The following is a 17,373-nucleotide window of genomic DNA, read 5'->3' on the forward strand; positions in this document are numbered from 1 at the left end:
CACCACCATTTTCAGCGCATGAAGCAGGCTCATGTCTTTTCCAGGTAAACACACGCTGTAGGCCACGTGAAGGGGATTCTCGCTGAACACGTGCTTCGCCCACTGGTTGGTCGGAAGTGGCACATTCAGGACTTCTAGAACATGTGCAGCTGGAGCATCAACAGTAGCACAGACTTCTTCAGCTTCAACAACTTCAGAATTTGGGCAACACGTTCCGTCCATGCGACGTCTTCTTTTGGGCGACGAGGGCTGTGATGCTGGCTTCTCCCGTGCACTTCTTTTCTTCGGAACTGGCTTCGAGAGGTATTTGGGCAAATTGGGAAATATAGTCGGTACAGCGTTTGGCAGGAGAACCAGCCTGGTCCGATCAATGCGCACCAATTCACCTTGTATTACATGCTCGAAATGCCGCGACACAAACTGCGGATCAAAATGCAATTCACATACTGCTGCATTTTTCTCCAGCGGCTTGTCAGCTCTGGGTATGTACCGCTGCCACTTCAGAAACAGCTCCTCTTCTTTAGGCACGCCGAACAGTGAAAGTTTTTGCTTGCAGGATTTGTAGCCAGTCACGCAGCCGGGAACAAAACAGTGGCTTTGTCGCCGGCACATTTTACAAGCCTGGGCAGCGAATTGCCCCACATCCAAGTGGAAACTCCTCTAGGATGCTTACAAAGCGCTGCGAAGGCAGCTAACCGTGTCGACAAAGAGTTTCACTCGTATTAAGCACTTTACGGGCACGTCGAAGCTCAACTGATCATTCCTGACCGGACAAATGCACGCGAGCTTGACGTGGATGGATGGATGCTATGAGCGTCCCCTTTATAACGGGGTGGTGACAAGTATGCCACCAGGCTTGACAAAAAAAAAAAAAAAAAACCTTTTTTTTCTTTTTATGTTGGCCTAATGCCTCTACTTCGATAAATTCTATCTTAATGGAAAAAAAGGTAAATTTTCAGCTTAAGTTCTCTGCCATTTACGGCACACTGTCCATATTTTATTTTTCCAATATTTATTTTTGTCCTTTCTCTCTAATTTTCTGCCACCAATACGTGTACGCGACAGCGAGCGCCACCTAGCGGATGCATAGCTAAGCGGCGTCATCCCTTCCCATAGACGCCGCTTGGCGGTAATCACACTTCTCCTTCTAGCCACTGTACTACTGTTGCGTTGTGAATTGCCACGGACGTAAATGACTTCGGTTTCACTGATTTCCGCAGCTTTCGCAAAGCAGAATGGCGAGAGTGCTAAATGCGGGTCGTTGCGAACGTGTTGGGTAAGCGTTATTACGTACTCACGTTCTCCACAGCCATTCGCTCGAGTAAGTGCGATAATGTAGGTCTCCTATTGTTGTTTTGAGTAGACTTGACGGAGAACCGTAGTAACTTTGATTATGAAACGTCGATACCCTCTGACCACGGTGCGCGACGTGCAACGGTAGAGAGGGGACGCTCGCGATAAACATCGCACACGTCGCGACCACCGATACTCTGCAGCATGAAGTTGTCGCCACCACACAGCATCACGCACGTAGGGCTTTGAAGGCACTAAGTCCCGGCTTTAACTAGAAAATGCCAATACGTGCGTCATATACAGGTTAGTCGCAAAATGATCGCGACCATAATCGTTTTTTTTTTTACTGTTGGTTTTCGCGATTACCGGAGTTATCTGGGAGGCATCGGCCGGTTCTGCCTTTCGTTGAACACTGAGAAAGTGGGCACGCATGTATCTCCATTTGAAGTATATATAGAAACGGATGACAACCGCCAACAGAAAATTCTAGCATGCGTAATAAAACAGTTCAACGCTCAGGAAGCGAGCGATTGATAGAGCTGCAAAGCGAAAACCACCAGGGCCATTCATGCGGATAAAACTAGCTTCGTACCACTGATCGCATAGATGGTTCGTATGCACTTCATCACTTTCGCATCATGTGTATGCCCAAGTTTAACGCTTTTAGGCATTACAGAACGCACGTCGGAGTGCTTGCCTCGAACTCGTTTTCATGTGATGTTTGCTTGCATTTAAATTGCCAGTTGCAGCACGCCTAAATAAATGAAACGTCTTTCGCATTGAGCCCTCATTTCGTTTTGATGAGTTTCCTACTTTTATGAAGCGAGGTTAGATTGAAAAAAAGAAGCTTGCCAGGTCCTTGATTTTTAAGAAACCGCGACCCAAGACCAATGAAAGAGGAGAGCCCATGCACGTTCGCTTGCGGACGACTTTCTGCGCGCTACCTATATTTAAGACTCGCTCACTGGATTTCGTGCCGACCAGTTGTGCCCCCACGATCTCCGACGACAGCGCAGCTCTGGCCGACTGGCTCGCCCTACGCCATCTCCTGACGCCGACAAGAGCATCTCGCTTAGAGATCCTAACTCTACTCTCGCTGTGTGGTGCCCCATTCTCGGACTTCTGTAACCGTGTCCATCTTTCCTATCTTCTCCTTACTTCTGGATGTCGCTCTACCTGCGCCACGCTCTCACCTCCCCCCCCCCTCTTCTATGTCTATACCTTTTAATCCTATTCTTTTAATTCCTCCTTAACCCCATCCCTCGTGAGCTACTGTTGAGGTGTCCTCCCCCTGAGAGACAGTTACGCGGCTCACTTTTATTTTCTTTTAGTTTAAGAATCACATGAGAACTACCCATTTATGGCCGGCGCGGCGATGGTGGCACTGGTGGCGGCGTTTATCGCAGCGCCGCCTGGGCAGTCTGACTGTCCATATAACTCGAAGGCTCGAGGGCGCGGAGTAATATGAGAAGAGTGGCGACTCGGCCGCTGCTCAACGCATTCGCTCGGGACAAAACCATGCAACGCCAGATCGTTAAAATGCATCAAATCGCTCATTCATTTCTTTACTTATTTCCTTCTCTTCTACGAAAGAGTGAGTTAAATGATATCTGTGGTTGAATTGACATCACCTGTTTGGTTATAAGATGTGTGAACTTACCATGATGCAGCCCCGCACTGTTCGTGACGTGAAAGTAGCTGTCGCACAAAAGTTTGCATGCCTAGCGTAGCTAGTCACTAGCGTATGGCTAGACACGTGAAGATCAGTGCTCCCAAGAAATAATCCCGAAAGGGCTATCTTTCCCGGTAAGACGCGCCTACACAGAAAAAATAAACAATCTTTTCTTGAAATATTGACAACCGTGACCTTGCCAAATGGCAAATCAAACTATTGAAGCCATAAAATGTGTCATTGCTGCAAATTATTAGTAAAAACAATGCTGCGGTACGCACCAAATTATGCCCCAGGCTGTTTCGAAACACCCACGGTTTCGGTTTCGCCAGCCAAATCAACGCGTCACTTAAAAAAAAAAATGATCACGCTTGAACAATGTATGCCATGATAATGTGTGCAAATATTTCAGCAAAAATAACTCAATATAGCAAAATAGTGCACGCAAAAGGCGTTGACTGTTGTATGTACAATTGTATGCTCTTTTTTTTTTTCATTTCGTACCTCATTTTAGAGGCACCAGCAAACATGGCAGCGTGCAGGGTGCTCACGAGTTTATGCAGGCGTGTATACCTTCAAAAACGTACGTGATTGCATTTAACACAGCTAATTAACGGGCTTTACTGAGTGGAATTTTGTTTAATAGGGTCCACTTGCATGAATCTGTGGCGTGAAGCTATACCCAGCTCATTGCTGGTGCGGTAAACGCTTACTGCTAATGGATGTTTTGTCGAATGGTTTCACAGCATGTTGCAGGTTTCTCGCTGTGCAATCACCTCAGCCATCCGACGCCCAAGCGGAGAATGTCGTCATCGACAAGAAGAATCGTTCAAAGTTACCTGATAAACTTGTCGACTACAGGCAAGTGATTCTGCTCATTTTTCTAGCGGGGATAGTGCAAAAGGTTTATATAACCGGCGCTACTCATGATTTGAAGGCCCGCGAACAGGCTGCCGCGGAAGTGTGCTCTTGTTTTCTGCAGTTTTTCTTCTTCATGCTGTGAAAGCTCAGTGTTACACTAGGCATTGCCACTGCGTCAACGCTAAACAGATGCTGTGGTTATATTTTTTCAAAGTAGGCTGTGGTAACTGGCTGCTGATTACGACACAAAGTTAACGAGGCCCTACTGCGACGCTCTTACCGAGTCTGCTGAATTTAAAAAGGTGACATCAGACAACACGTTATACCAAGGGACGTAAAAAAAAACTACAAAGTCGCGTTTCAGTCTAAGGATCACTCATTTTTTGAAAGTCCAGTTGCATGGTAGAACCTTGTCGAGTGCACCTACGCATTTCGAGGCCGTAATAATGTAACTAATAGAACGTGTAACATCACAAAACCCTCAAAAGGGAGAAAGTGATCCTAAGTACTCTTTAGTACGTCTTTTTTTTTTTTGCCTTAGAAATTAGAAATTATGATTGTGCACAAAAAGGTTGTTGAAAAACGCAGCCTAGCAGGCTACGTAAAACACAAAAGTTCCGTATTAACATGATAGCATAGCCCATCCTATGCTGTGACTACCAGTGACCATATTAGTAACAAACGTTTCCTTGCCACCATGTTTACCTCCTGTGCATAGTGCTCGATTTGTAAAAATATGAAGGTTCTTTTTATTTGTAGTCATCATAATTATAATATCTTTTTTGCTTCCTCCATTGAAAAAGACACGAGTTTATTTGTTCATGCAGGGGAAAGGGCTGTGAAGTACACATTCTCATAGCTGTGTGGTTTACATGACAAGTGGGGCGTGTTGGTGGCACTGAAATGTGCAGAGGGAAGCAAAACAGATCACTTAAAGCTAGTGTGAGTGCTAGCCGCCTTCAATGGAAGCCTTATCTTTGGTATCTCAAGAAAGAACTCAAAGAACTGGGCTCCTTAGTACTAGTGAAAAGTACCTAGAAATGATTTGCGGGGTGCTTCAGGCATGGCAGACGCTCCAGTGTCAGGGCAGCCGGCGTACGAGCTAAATGGTAACAGCCTAAACTTAAACGTAAGAGGTTGTTCGGAATCAAATTCATAATGTCCGTTGGTTGTAACTCATGTGTAGAAGGGGTACAGGCTTTTTGGTGTATCGGTGCAATAAAAAGTATAAGTGGCATGACACTGTGCACCGTCAGTGCAACACCCTTTTTATTTCTTTCAATTCCAGTGTGAACTCGCACTTCTCAATGGGAGTCATTGGTCCGCCTTAGTTCAGGCAGTGGTGGTGATGCGACACTACGTGATGGGCAGCGCTGCTTGCGTCCGAGCGCTTTTTCCCAGAGATACGATAGACGTGTTTTCCTTTCAAACATCATACGCCTGTCAGATTTGTTCCTTCGTGCTCCTTCTTTGTGTCTTGAAGCAATGCCACCGTCGCATCACAGCGCCCTTAAAGTCGGCGCATGCGGTAGCACTGCAGTGGCACTTCCACTTTGGTTGCCCTCATAGAGCCACAAACGGCGACATGCTATCTCAAAATATCGATATCTTTTACAGAGCCAGCGAAAAAACCAACATTGTGAACGCGAGGAATGCAAGACGCCACCCCACGAATATGGACACAACTGAACGAAAAATTCATTGATATGATTTCTGCCTTGAGGTGTTGCATGGTGGGTTCTGTTGCCCATAGCTGCAAAGCACACGCGAAGGCTAGGCGATGGGCGAGAGCAGGAACGGGCTAGAGGAGAAGGTGGTGAATGGCTGACATTGTAAAAATAGAGGAAGTGCTGAGCTGTGCAATCTCGAAGGGTCATAGGTGTCACGTGCGACATGTAAAAAGAGGTGTTGCATGGGGGCAATGTCCAGAGCACACCTGCCACCTATTTTAAAGGCACATGTCATAAGATTCAAAGATTAGGAGTTGAATTAGAGTCATGCGGGTTGAAACTGGCATTTTTATATTATCCTTGCCTCCTTCAACCAGGTTTATCTACCCGGAGTTCCTTCCAGATACAGACTTCAGCTTGCGAAATGCAATTAGAGAAAAGCTGGAGAGAAAGGACATGCTCAACCGGCGATCAGTCATCGAGATTCCGGAATTCTACGTGGGTAAGACGTCTTTTTCTTGTTTGTTTTGTTATTTGTTTTGTCTGTGCATCAACATTGGCTATATATTGGTTGGTTGCATTACATTATCACAAAATTTTCCAACAGAAGATCTGTTTAAGTCATTTGTACGAGTTTTCTAACTGGCCCACTACTGCCAAGGGGACTCAAGAAAATGTATTTGCAAGGCTTTTTTTCAAACTTAGCTTTGCGTTAACATAATCAACTCTTCCCTGAAATTCATACAAAGTTTTGAAAATGCAAAGCACTTTTTAGTGGACTGCAGGCACTTTGACCGTTCCTATCTATCTATCCAGCCCTTACGCCTGGGTGCTCTTTTGAGGGCCCCCTAAACTTGTGATACCAAAATTAGAATGGGAGGGTAAGAGGGTATGTCTGATGAGTATGTGTGGCTGGTCATGACATGGATAATGTGAAAATCGTCTTGCGTACATCGTCAAACCCTTTCCTCGAGTTGTGTGGCACATACTCATGGTATGCAGGTATGCCCCTCGGATGTTTCAGAGTTTATATCTACCGCGGGACAGGAGAACAGAGATTTAAGAAAAACCGACATCGGAAGCGTTGCCTCAACGAATTTGAAGGATAAATATTAAGGTCGCAGCAGGAATCAAACCCGGGCATTTGGCATGGCAATCAAGTATTCTACCACAGAGCCACGCCAGCTCTCAAAATTGCTTTGAAAAAAGACCTTTTGCAGGTGTGATGTTGAAGTATCATTTATGATTGCAGTGCTGGATACAGTGAAATTTTGATAGGACAAAATTCAAACGACCACTAAAAATCATTCGTTATTTGGAAAAATCATTGTAGTGAAAGTATTTTAAAAATTTGAACACATAAATCGTCTACCTATGCTGTGTATGCATTTGCGACCGTGTTATGCTGAAGTTAACTAACTAGAACATGTTAGATATAGGCGCAATTAGTAAATTGAAATTGGTTCATTTTTTTTTACTTTCTGCTTGTTTTGCACTGCTTTGATGAATTGTACGCTATATGTGTAATAACAGTGTCGCTACTCCTATAGTGTAATTGTAGATGTACACCACCTCTAACGAAAACGTAGTTTTATGTATGGTTCAGTTCTGCTCTTCTAATTATTGTAGACTTGTTTATTTTCGTATTTTTGAAAGTTGAGTAAAGTGTTTTTATTCATTTTGTTCATGCTACACATTGTATTTAGGACTTTGTCACAACGCCGATTGTCTGCTGCATATTTTGCATCATCTTATTCACAATGTGTTAGAATATCCCCTCGACAGTTTTTACTCTGTGACCTCCCCATTTACTCCGCTTATCTGTTCATTTATATGTATGCTTACCCTTCAATAAACTTCAACTTCAAGTAAGCACGAAGAAACAAAACACGAAATATTACGGAATCAGTGCACGTTTATTTGAGGAAGAGCACAACCTATCCTGATGTGGGCAGCTCGACTGCTGTAAGACGAAGTCTTGAGCATACTGCGCACCCTTCTTACACACTGCGAAGAATCGGTGTCAAATACGAATTGATCATGTTGGTTACGCACATGCTGTTTCAATGTCGTCTTCACTCTCGTCGCCGTTTCCTTATGACAACAAATGGCGTGGCCCTTATGGGTCGTCCTCGTCGCACTGTGCGTAGTGTTCGAGTGTTAGTGAAGCGTGCCCGTGTAACCATCTCGACATCATCCCATAGGTCACTCGCGTTGCATTTTCCACTGTCATAGCATTTCATTCATACTGCTTGTGTGTGGAGCTCATCTTGAAGTTTCAACCACCAACCAAAAGGCAAGAAAACAGCTGTGTAACAAGTCCGCAGGTCAAGCTGCTCGACGAAAACAAACGCAACGGGGGGAAGAAGCCTGATGCGAAAAACAAGTACCAGGCAATAATGATGGCGATCATCGCTCATTTCAGTAGGGTGGGTAGATGGAGAAATATTCAGGCTTTTTGAAGATGATGATAGTGGCAGCTATGAAGCCGGTTGCCCCGCCGCGTTGGTCTAGTGGCTAAGGTATTCGGCTACTGACCCGCAGGTCGCGGGTTCGAATCCCGGCTGCGGCGGCTGCATTTTTGATGGAGGCGGAAATGTCGTAGGCCCGTGTGCTCAGATTTGGGTGCACGTTAAAGAACCCCAGGTGGTCGAAATTTCCGGAGCCCTCCACTACGGCGTCTCTCATAATCATATGGTGGTTTTGGGACGTTAAACCCCACATATCAATCAGCTATGAAGCCGGGCATTATTTTTACAGCCGTGTGTAACTTTTTAAATTCTCTTTTCATCATTTTGAAGTCTTGTGGAGGTATACGGGGGATAAACTCAGTCTGTTATTCTGAAACATTCAGTATTCTGAAATTTGTAGTAGTGAAATATTTTTGCATTAAACCAATGGACACTTGGAGTGGGATTTTTGAAGAAGTTGTTAATCTGAAAAATTTGTTACATCAGGGTTCACTATGACGAGTTTTGTCTGTGTAATTTTATAAACAATATATATATATATGTACCCCTATGAAACAGGTGTCACGTTGGCTTAACATTCGTTTTATACTTAAGCGCCATCCACGGAAATTGGTCTACGTATCACTAGCCAGCACTACCATGCTCACAAGCACAAGTGCTACATATCGGATTGCCATTTCTGGTGTTTGTAACACCCATGTCGCTGTTGGCGTAGTTACCTGTAATCAACTGGTTATATAAAACATACGAGACTGTTCAGCATATTTCTGGGTGTACAGCATTTGTACATATATTTAGCATCATTTCATAATTTTTCACTCAAGAAATGAAGATCGCACCATAATCACCGTCCATTCGCCCATTCGCATGCTTCACATAATGTTCATTCCCATAGTACGTGGGTTCTGCCGATTTTTTTATGTATGCAAGTGATACATCTGTCACTGTTATTATCTGACATTTATTGCTAGTAACTGATTAACGCAAAAGTCTGAATTTAAACTTTGGCATACAGTACAGTAAATGTCAACTTGCTAGTATGATTCATATTTAACATAACTGTGTAATTTGATGAAAGTTGTCATGCAGTCATTACCATTGTGTGTCACTGTGCCTCCAATGCCTCGTGGTTTTCCCCGATCGCTACCCAGGCTCTATCATGGCTGTCACAGTCTCGGACAACAATGCTCCTGGCAAGCAAAACCGCTTTGTCGGAATCTGCATCATGCGCCACGGTGTTGGCATGAGGCACCAATTTACGCTGCGAAATGTCATCGAACACCAAGGTGAGGTGTGGAGCCAGCGCCACTTGTACCAAACCTGAGTAACACCCACTCTGTCCATATTTATGTGTGTTATTGAATGGGTACTCACACGGAAATTTTAGTTTGGCTTTTTTTTTTTTTTGTTGCCATAGGTTGCTGGGGGCCTGTTAGTAATTGCACAAGGCACATAGCTTGCTGCAGTGTGTGACAGGTAATTAATTACAGCCTGTTAATTACCGATTAGCCACAGTTTGGGTTTGAGAGAACTTCGAGAACGACAAGCCTCGAAGTGCAACAAACACTATCTAGTTTGTAAAACACCACACAGAACTGTGACACGCTTTCGTGCTGCCTGCATAGTCCGCTTGCATTTCTTTCATCTTCCACATGTGCAACGCCGTCACCGTCCTCTGGTGGTAACGACTTCCTTGAAGGTTGCACAGGTTCACCGTGGGCGTGGGCTCCCGAGCATCTGCCAAACAGTAGCCTACTGGCACATGCAAGGAAAAGGGGCAATGGCAACTACAATGTCATCATACTAGCTCCACCAAACAAAAGCCCAGCCACAGTGGTGATGTCGCGGAAGCTAGGGTTGACTTTCACGTCACCTTACATGATGTGGGTGTCACGAGGTGTGGCTTGTATCACTGGACTGAGCCTGCAAACTTCGAAATTCAAAGTAACTTCCCAAGCTATATTTTCTGTTGGGCTTTGATAGAGTATGCACACAGATTCGCAAGAGTGATCCCACAAGCTACCTCAGCCGCAAAGTTTTGTGTCAGTATCCCGTAGTGGATTGGGTAGAAAAAGAAGAGCTAACGAGGTTTCTAGCGGAAACACAATGTGAGTCATCAGCAAAAACAAGTCAGCGATATGTAACTGTTTGCTTCTTCTGTGCAGATGCAAGACACAATGATTGCAAACACTGGTGTTTGTACTGATTGTGCTGCTCACCAGACTTCATAAAGTAGACCAGCCACCGAGTGGTGGCTTGTCTACTCTATGCACAATGTGGCACATTTAGCGAGCCAGAAGGTAATGCGGAGTCAATGCCCACTCCACCACCAACACAAAAGCAGCCTCATAAAGGAGATGCCTCTGTGTGTCTGCACCTTCTTTGCCGTACCTAACAATGCATGTATTTCACTTAGGCACAAAGCACAGGCCAATGACATTCGTAGATGTTTGAGATGGAGGCGTAAATGTTCATGGCATCACGACGAAGCCACTTCCCCAATGCTGGCACTCCACTGAAATCACTTGCAAAGAATTGTGCCATGACATTCCATGCAGTTCAACATCTCTAGGATTCCCCACTTTATGAACAGTGCTGTCATCTGTGCTAATATCGTCACTCCAACCAATGTCACGGTTTCCGGTTTAAAGTCCACAATGGCTTGACAGAAGACGCATCTGGAGTGGAATTTTAGGAAGCATGAAGGCTATCGTACAGTCATCACAGCTGTGACTAACTTCACGAGCATAAGTGGGACCTTGTTTGTACTCGTAGTGACTCTCTCTCTTCGTCTAGTGCGCCACATTCAATACGAATGTATGATTCTAGAGTTTATAAGGCACCACGGCTTATGCACGCTGGAATGTGCATTATAGCATGTGTTGAAGCAGACACATTTCACTTGGAAGTCAGGTTTTCTGACAACCAATGATTGTTTCCATTGCCCTTATATTAGTGCAAATGTTCTGTGCACACTTTTGCGAGTGATACAGTTAAACATCATTACGATGGATGGGGAACCACATTTACCTCACCATAATCATTATTTCTTTATAAGCATTTTTCATTCATTTTACCCAAGTCATTCGGCAAAGGGTGAAGCAACTAAAGAATTTTGAGCATAGCTGCCGCCGCGCAAAATAAAATATACTTTGTGGAAGATTATTGTCTTATTGCCTTCTGATAATTTTTTTGTAGGCTGCTGCTGTTGCCTACAGACGATCCCCACCGTCATAATACGCACTGAAAAAGCTGAACCACAAATTCAGTAGATCTAGATCCTCCACAGTCATTATAATGCCTCCCTCACAAACATTTTAATTTTCAGTGCCCTCGTTTTCCACTTCCACTGCATCTGTGCAAAATGTCCCCATCAGTCACTCTTTTGGTCGTCACCATGTCGGCATCTGCTTTAGCGAAAACTTAAAAAGAATGATAATGAAATGAGATGTGGTCCGCACAAAGGCATACAAAATTTTATTTTTCAGTGACAAAGTTCCTTTTCTCAATCCATAGACGATACATACTTGCTTAGTTCAAACAAAGCTTCGGATAAACTTGTTTATATGGGAGTTTCAGAGGGAAGCACAATCACTTTGCTATATCCACTTTGTTGTAACCCAATTTGTTAAATTAAGACTTGACTGTGTCGTAAGCAATACTGTGTTTGGTGTGCTCCGTAAGCACGTTTGTTTTGTGCAATCATGGGTTGGTCAGAAGAGCACACCAGAACCCACCATTGTATGTGCTTCTGGTCATTTTTCCTCTTTTGCAACAAAGAACACTGAGCATGCAGCCTCATGAAAGTTGACTTGTGGGACTCTGTTGCAGGTGTCGAAATCATGTACGACCTGTACAGCCCTCTCCTGCTGAAGATAGAAGTGTTGCGACTGGAGAAGCGTTTGGATGAACACCTTCGCTACCTGCGAGACGCCCCGCTTGAGTACAGCACATTTCCCTTTGACATGGAGGCCCAGACTCATAATGAGGGAGCACCGGTGCCGATAAACACGCTCAAGGTAAGACTTTTTGTGCTCTTCTACGATACTTATCCAACTGATAAAATGCGCACCCGGGAACCGTGACTATAAAGCTGGGTTGTAGGAAGGTAAATTGGAGGAGCAAAGAAGACCAATGTACCACAGTTCAACCCCTTTATAAAAGACGTGCAGCAGGCAGCAATTCTTGCCTTATAAATGAAGTCTCGTATAAGCAGGTTACTACATATGCACTTTCTTATCAGGCTCTATCTTTATGTAGGCACCCTGGTGTCTCTTTTACCCAGTTGTCTCTTACATCAATGTCTCCTATAAAGGTATTTGACTGTATATGCACGTGGCGCTATATTTACAGAAGAAAGCATAAAGGAACGCAAGACACTCATTTGAGAGGTAAAAAAAGAGAGCAAAGTTACAACTGTTGAAGCGCAGAGCATCCCGACAACCAACGACGTAATCAACCTAGAGCGCTACGCCTACCTAGTACAGTAGAATCTCGATGATACCATTATGGCTTATGCAAATTTCGCGATGATATGAATTTCATGCTTGCTTCGGACGGAGTACATTGCGTAAAATACGCCACGATTTGGTGTTATACGAATGGTTTCTCCAGCAACCGGGGATGATACGAATGCGTGTTTGACCTTTGCACGCGACCGGCGCAACGCTGTTTGTCTGTGGGAGAAAGGCCCTCTCACACTTGGCCTCGATGGAAGCGGATGCGGCAAAATTCACCGAAATTTCCCTCGCTTCGCCACCGGAAAACCGTGCCGAGAGGCCGATGGGAGAAAATCGGCCCAAGACCAATTTTTCTCTCAAGGGATAACGGATTATCTTTCTTCTACGGCTTTGGCTACACCAGCTGCACTAGCTAGCTCACAAACCACGTGATTGTAAACAATCAGTCAAGCATTCAACATAGCGGCAAACGTGTCTGCGGCGGCTCGCGTCAGCACAATCGCGAACTACCCACGCAGCACGACAAAGCTCACAGCCTTGAAAAAGCGCATTTATCGAGAGCCTGGTTTGAATTGTGATCGCTGCGAACACCGGAAGTAGAAAAAAAGTGAAGCAGCGCGAGTTGGCATGCCCTAACGTGTCTCGTTTTGCACTGCCGGTTGAATCCATAGCCGTTGCTGCCTCCACTCGTGTCGTTTCTCTTGACATATCTAAAATGTTTCTTTGCAGTGCTTTGTGTGCATAACTAGATCTCAGTACAGATATTAATGCTCGGGAATAAATTCACTAGCGGTGAAGGTGGTGATGGCGGTGGTTAAACAGGCGCGGACGTGGTTTTGCAGCTGCTCTGGTTTTTTCGCCTGAATTCTCCAGGACTGATGTTTTTTCGTATCGACATTGTTGCGCATTTTTCCGGAATCGAGTAAATTTTCAAGTTTTGCCGCTTTTGCTTTCTTTGATGCCAAGTGTGTGTGGGCCTGAGAGCACGAGCAGCATGAGTGAGAAAACCCCGGAATTTTATTGAGAGGCGGTGAAGCAGGAAAGTTCAAAAGAACATCGTAGACTTTTTTTTTATTTTTCTGCAAGAAGTAGTTGACTCCAACAAAGGTCTTGTCCATCTTTATAATAGGCTTTAACTTGTTTTTGGTTCATACGAATTCTAGCTATGAAAATTTTGCATGCTCCCTTCAAGCTCATATCATCGAGATTCTACTGTCTTGAATGGACACAGACGGTATATCTATGAAGGAAATACTGTGCAGGATACGGTTTTCAGAACAGTATATTGAAAGGGAGCTATAGGTGTAATTTCAAACACAGCGAAATACGAAGACGTCGGTCTCCAAACTAAAAATCGGCCGATAAGTGCCCTGCTTCTTTCCGTAGTAACGTATAGATGCAAGTCGTGGACCGTGCGGAAATATGAAAGGAAAAAAGTTAGACTTTTTTTTAGCTTTGGTACTGGCATAGATTTTCGTGAATCTCGCAGACCGCTACACAAGTAATTATCTCAGTCCTTAGAGGGATCAGTCCTGTGTGCCGCCTTGAAGGAGAGGTAATGAAAGATTAGAACTCCTGCTTTCGTCTAATCATGCAAGCTATTAGACCTGAAGAGCATAAATTAATGCTCTCCAGACTGGGAGGAGAGAGAAAACGAGGCCACGGGGAAACGTCTACGGGAGATCTAGTAACTTGTAGTATTTGACTCAATCCCACTAGTCGTCACTCAGTTTTTTGTAAAAAATTGCTGGTGACTTGACACAATTGCAACGGTGGTACACAAATGTGGCACTTTGATGTAGTAATGCTCAAATGGCTAACACAGACTGGTGACCATTTTTTATTACTCGTATTTATTGAAGTTACATTGCAATCCTCATCGCATAGCCTATTTGTACAGATTGTATTCTCGGATATCTGTCAGACAGTGCTGTGTGTTATTGATGTGATGGCGCCTCTAAGAGAGTCTACGCATGCATCTTCAACTCCGTAATGTTGTAGCAGCTTACCTTCTGCACTAGCCTAGAGCTCGAAAAGACATTTTTTATGCTCGCACGTTCCCCCATGATAAGGGCAGCTGTTGCCATTACATCCTTGTCAGCCTTTGTCATATTCATCTTTGGCGACCTTCTGCATTTTTGTTTTTTCATGTCTTGATCAGGGAGCCCCGCACTCCACCGAAAACTCCTCACTCCACTTCTCTGTGTGCTAAATTTACCATTTTTATTTTAGTTATCTAATTTCTGGTTTCAGTGTAATTTGCGTTAACCCACTCGCATAATGAACCCACCACCAACATTGAGGCTTGATCCTTGAAGAAAGGGAAAAAAAAAAGCTTTTTTAAATGTATCTGTCCATTTTATTTTAGTATGATAGCCAGTGCCGTTAATGATGGAAACAATGTTAAATCAAGCCATTATATGACAAAATAATGCAATGAAAGCCAAAGATATTAGTTATCCAATTATGCGAAACAGTTGCGAGCAGCACGAGCGCGGACGACGTCAATAAAAATTTGAAAGTCGCGCCTTGTACGGCAAAGCATTATCTTTCAAATGCAGGAGAAACCTCTTTGCTGATAGCTCCACGCAAACACAGCGGCATAAAAACAAAGCACGTGGCATCCAAAATAGCGCTCCCGCTGCGTCATGGAACAAGCCGTGCGTTCGTCATCTTGGGCCTATGTCGGCCCGTTGTGCACCCGCAATGTCTAATACAACGTTTGTGCGCCGCCATCTGACGTTGCGTTTTCGTTGTTGGGTTTGTCTTTGTGAACTTAATTGGGACACCTGCTGCACAGGGTGCATTCGGCCGGTACGCTGGCTACACGGCTGGTTACTAACAGCATGCACTGGAGCATTGGAACCGAGCGGCTGGACGACACTTCGGCATCGATCCATGGACTTTCATTATGAGACGAAACAAAAAGAGCTTTGGGCTAAAAAAAAAAATTGCCACGGGTCAAAACAAGCAAAGTCGTCACCCGAAATTTTCGCTGTTATAGCTCCAATGACTTTTTTCTCCTGCGTAATGAGCCCTCCGCCAAAATTGGCATCAATTTTTCCGAAAAAAAAAAAGGTGGGCTCATTACACGAGTAAATACAGTATTCATTTCATGCGTCATTTTCTCATAGACTTGAAAAAATAAAAAGGTTAATTTCAAGATGATAAAGATGTAGTCACCAAACAATTTTCCAGGACTTGATGTTCCATGTATTATTGTACAGAAACCTTACATGGCACTGCCATTCAAAAAGTATTCAGTCAATTTGGTTTATATTTATTTGTCAGTGATGCACATTCATCCGTTTACAACTGCATAGCATCGCAACAAAACAGTGTTGCAACTCTTTAAGAACTAATCCTAAATTACTAAATGTTTTTTGGCTTTGACACTTTACGAAGTATTACACAAAGGTGTTAGATCAGCCTGATAATTATTTGAGGGACACATGCGAGCAGCCTGATTGGTTTTGTAAAAAATCATCAGAAGCATCTTCTTTAAAGTTCGTGTTTCTGATGTGCTGCTGCTGAACATAGCACCAGTCTCATGCAAGTGCTATTTTTGCACTCTTTTCCTCTCCGTGTAGGTAAAGCTGAAGCCGAGACCCTGGCTGGAGCGCTGGGAAAGACAGAACCTCAAAGGCATACAGGACCTCGGCCTGCCGCAGAAGTTCTACGACAAAGCAGCCGCTGTAGCGACGCCGTGGGAGAAATACGACCTAATGAAGCAGTACCGCCAGGTCATCACCGAGGAAGACCAGCTGCCCATATGGGAGCAAGTGGAACAGCACCGCGCGTCCGTTGAGGACTCACAGAGACGCGAGAGGCGGCGCAAGCTGCTTCAAAAGACCAAGACGTGATCAATGCGAAGACGAAAACAAACCGGCCAGCTGTCATTGCAACAGTCGCATCTATCTTCTGTCTTTGTGTAGGTTAGAGCACATGACATCCGCTGTGAGCTTTTCCAGGCGCTGGCTTTTAAAGTTGTTACTGCATTTCATTATGTGTAATAGAGAGGATCAAGATGTACAGTCAACGGTAATTTTTGATAAGGTCGCATCAAACGAAGGTTCACTGTATATCCGTTATTTCTTATAGATATGTATTTATTACAGTGTACTTATGCTGAGAAAATTTTATTCGCTTTGTTATGTCCAATATTTCATTAAATTCATGTTCACTCTAATTGAATATACTTGAGTTCCATCACAAAACATTGCTGCCTGCTCGGTGTCTCATTATGATTCATTTTCGCTCAAAAATTGCTGGCATTGAACCTGTGCAGCTATCGTCTGTACTGATCAACCTTCGTCTTTGTGTTATGCTTTTCTCGGTATTCCGCTATGTAGAGCTTCTTGGCTGTACCAAGGACATTTGGACAAGTGGTCTATGCCATACATTGTACCGATAAATGCAGTTGTACTTGGATGTAGTGTAGCACATGAAATAAATGAATAGAGAGTTTGGTACTGCCATTCATACTTGGTGCTCACTATTTTAGCATGCTAATGTGGTACACTTCAAAAAGAGTGCTCGGTCCTGGAGTGTCGGCTCCAACATCTTGATCCACTGACTCTTAGAATGTAGAAAGGCTTTCAAGAATGACTACTAAACGCTTCAATGGGCTTCAATGGGCTGCCAGCTAAAGCAACTTACCTCAACTTCTGCGGAAAGTAAATATTGTTGCTCGCAGATTCCCACTTCACCTCGTATGCATGGTGGAGATGTTTTTTCCGGTTTAAGGAGGAGTGAAGTAGTGTTAACGTAACTTTTAAACCAATCAGCTCCGCTTACTTCCCTATTCACATAATACCAGCCAACCTTTGTTGCTGCAGTGCCTGGCCATTGTTGCCATTCTTTACCCATTCATCAACACTTTTTGTTAGTTACAGTGGTGTTTTTTTTTTTTTTCATTTTTTAGGCATGTTCTTTTGGTGCCAGCT

At 44.1% G+C, this 17,373-nt stretch overlaps 1 protein-coding gene across 2 annotated transcripts; it reads left to right on the forward strand.

Annotated features, from left to right (window-relative positions):
* Window positions 1-1,236: 1,236 nt before the first annotated feature.
* On the forward strand, window positions 1,237-16,909 carry mRpL19 (mitochondrial ribosomal protein L19). 2 transcript variants are annotated; one of them, XM_075895574.1, is made up of 6 exons: window positions 1,237-1,276; window positions 3,712-3,826; window positions 5,874-5,998; window positions 9,119-9,253; window positions 11,799-11,986; window positions 16,018-16,909. In XM_075895574.1, exons 1-6 carry the CDS (start codon window positions 1,252-1,254, stop codon window positions 16,288-16,290), a joined length of 861 nt encoding a protein of 286 aa, XP_075751689.1. In that variant the 5' UTR covers window positions 1,237-1,251; the 3' UTR covers window positions 16,291-16,909. The 2 variants fall into 2 exon arrangements, with proteins under 2 accessions (XP_075751689.1, XP_037281288.2); XM_037425391.2 differs by lacking the exon at window positions 1,237-1,276 and adding an exon at window positions 3,390-3,548.
* Window positions 16,910-17,373: the final 464 nt, after the last annotated feature.

Source organism: Rhipicephalus microplus, chromosome 5, assembly GCF_043290135.1.
Source record: "Rhipicephalus microplus isolate Deutch F79 chromosome 5, USDA_Rmic, whole genome shotgun sequence".
NCBI classification, from domain to species: domain Eukaryota; kingdom Metazoa; phylum Arthropoda; class Arachnida; order Ixodida; family Ixodidae; genus Rhipicephalus; species Rhipicephalus microplus.

Coding starts and splice junctions, on each gene's coding strand:
- mRpL19 (XM_037425391.2), top strand. CDS start 3,431: ATGTACAATTGTATGCTCTTTTTTTTTTTCATTTCGTACCTCATTTTA. Junction 3,549..3,711: donor GCGTGTATACCTTCAAAAAC/GTACGTGATTGC, acceptor ATGGTTTCACAG/CATGTTGCAGGTTTCTCGCT. Junction 11,987..16,017: donor TGCCGATAAACACGCTCAAG/GTAAGACTTTTT, acceptor CTCTCCGTGTAG/GTAAAGCTGAAGCCGAGACC.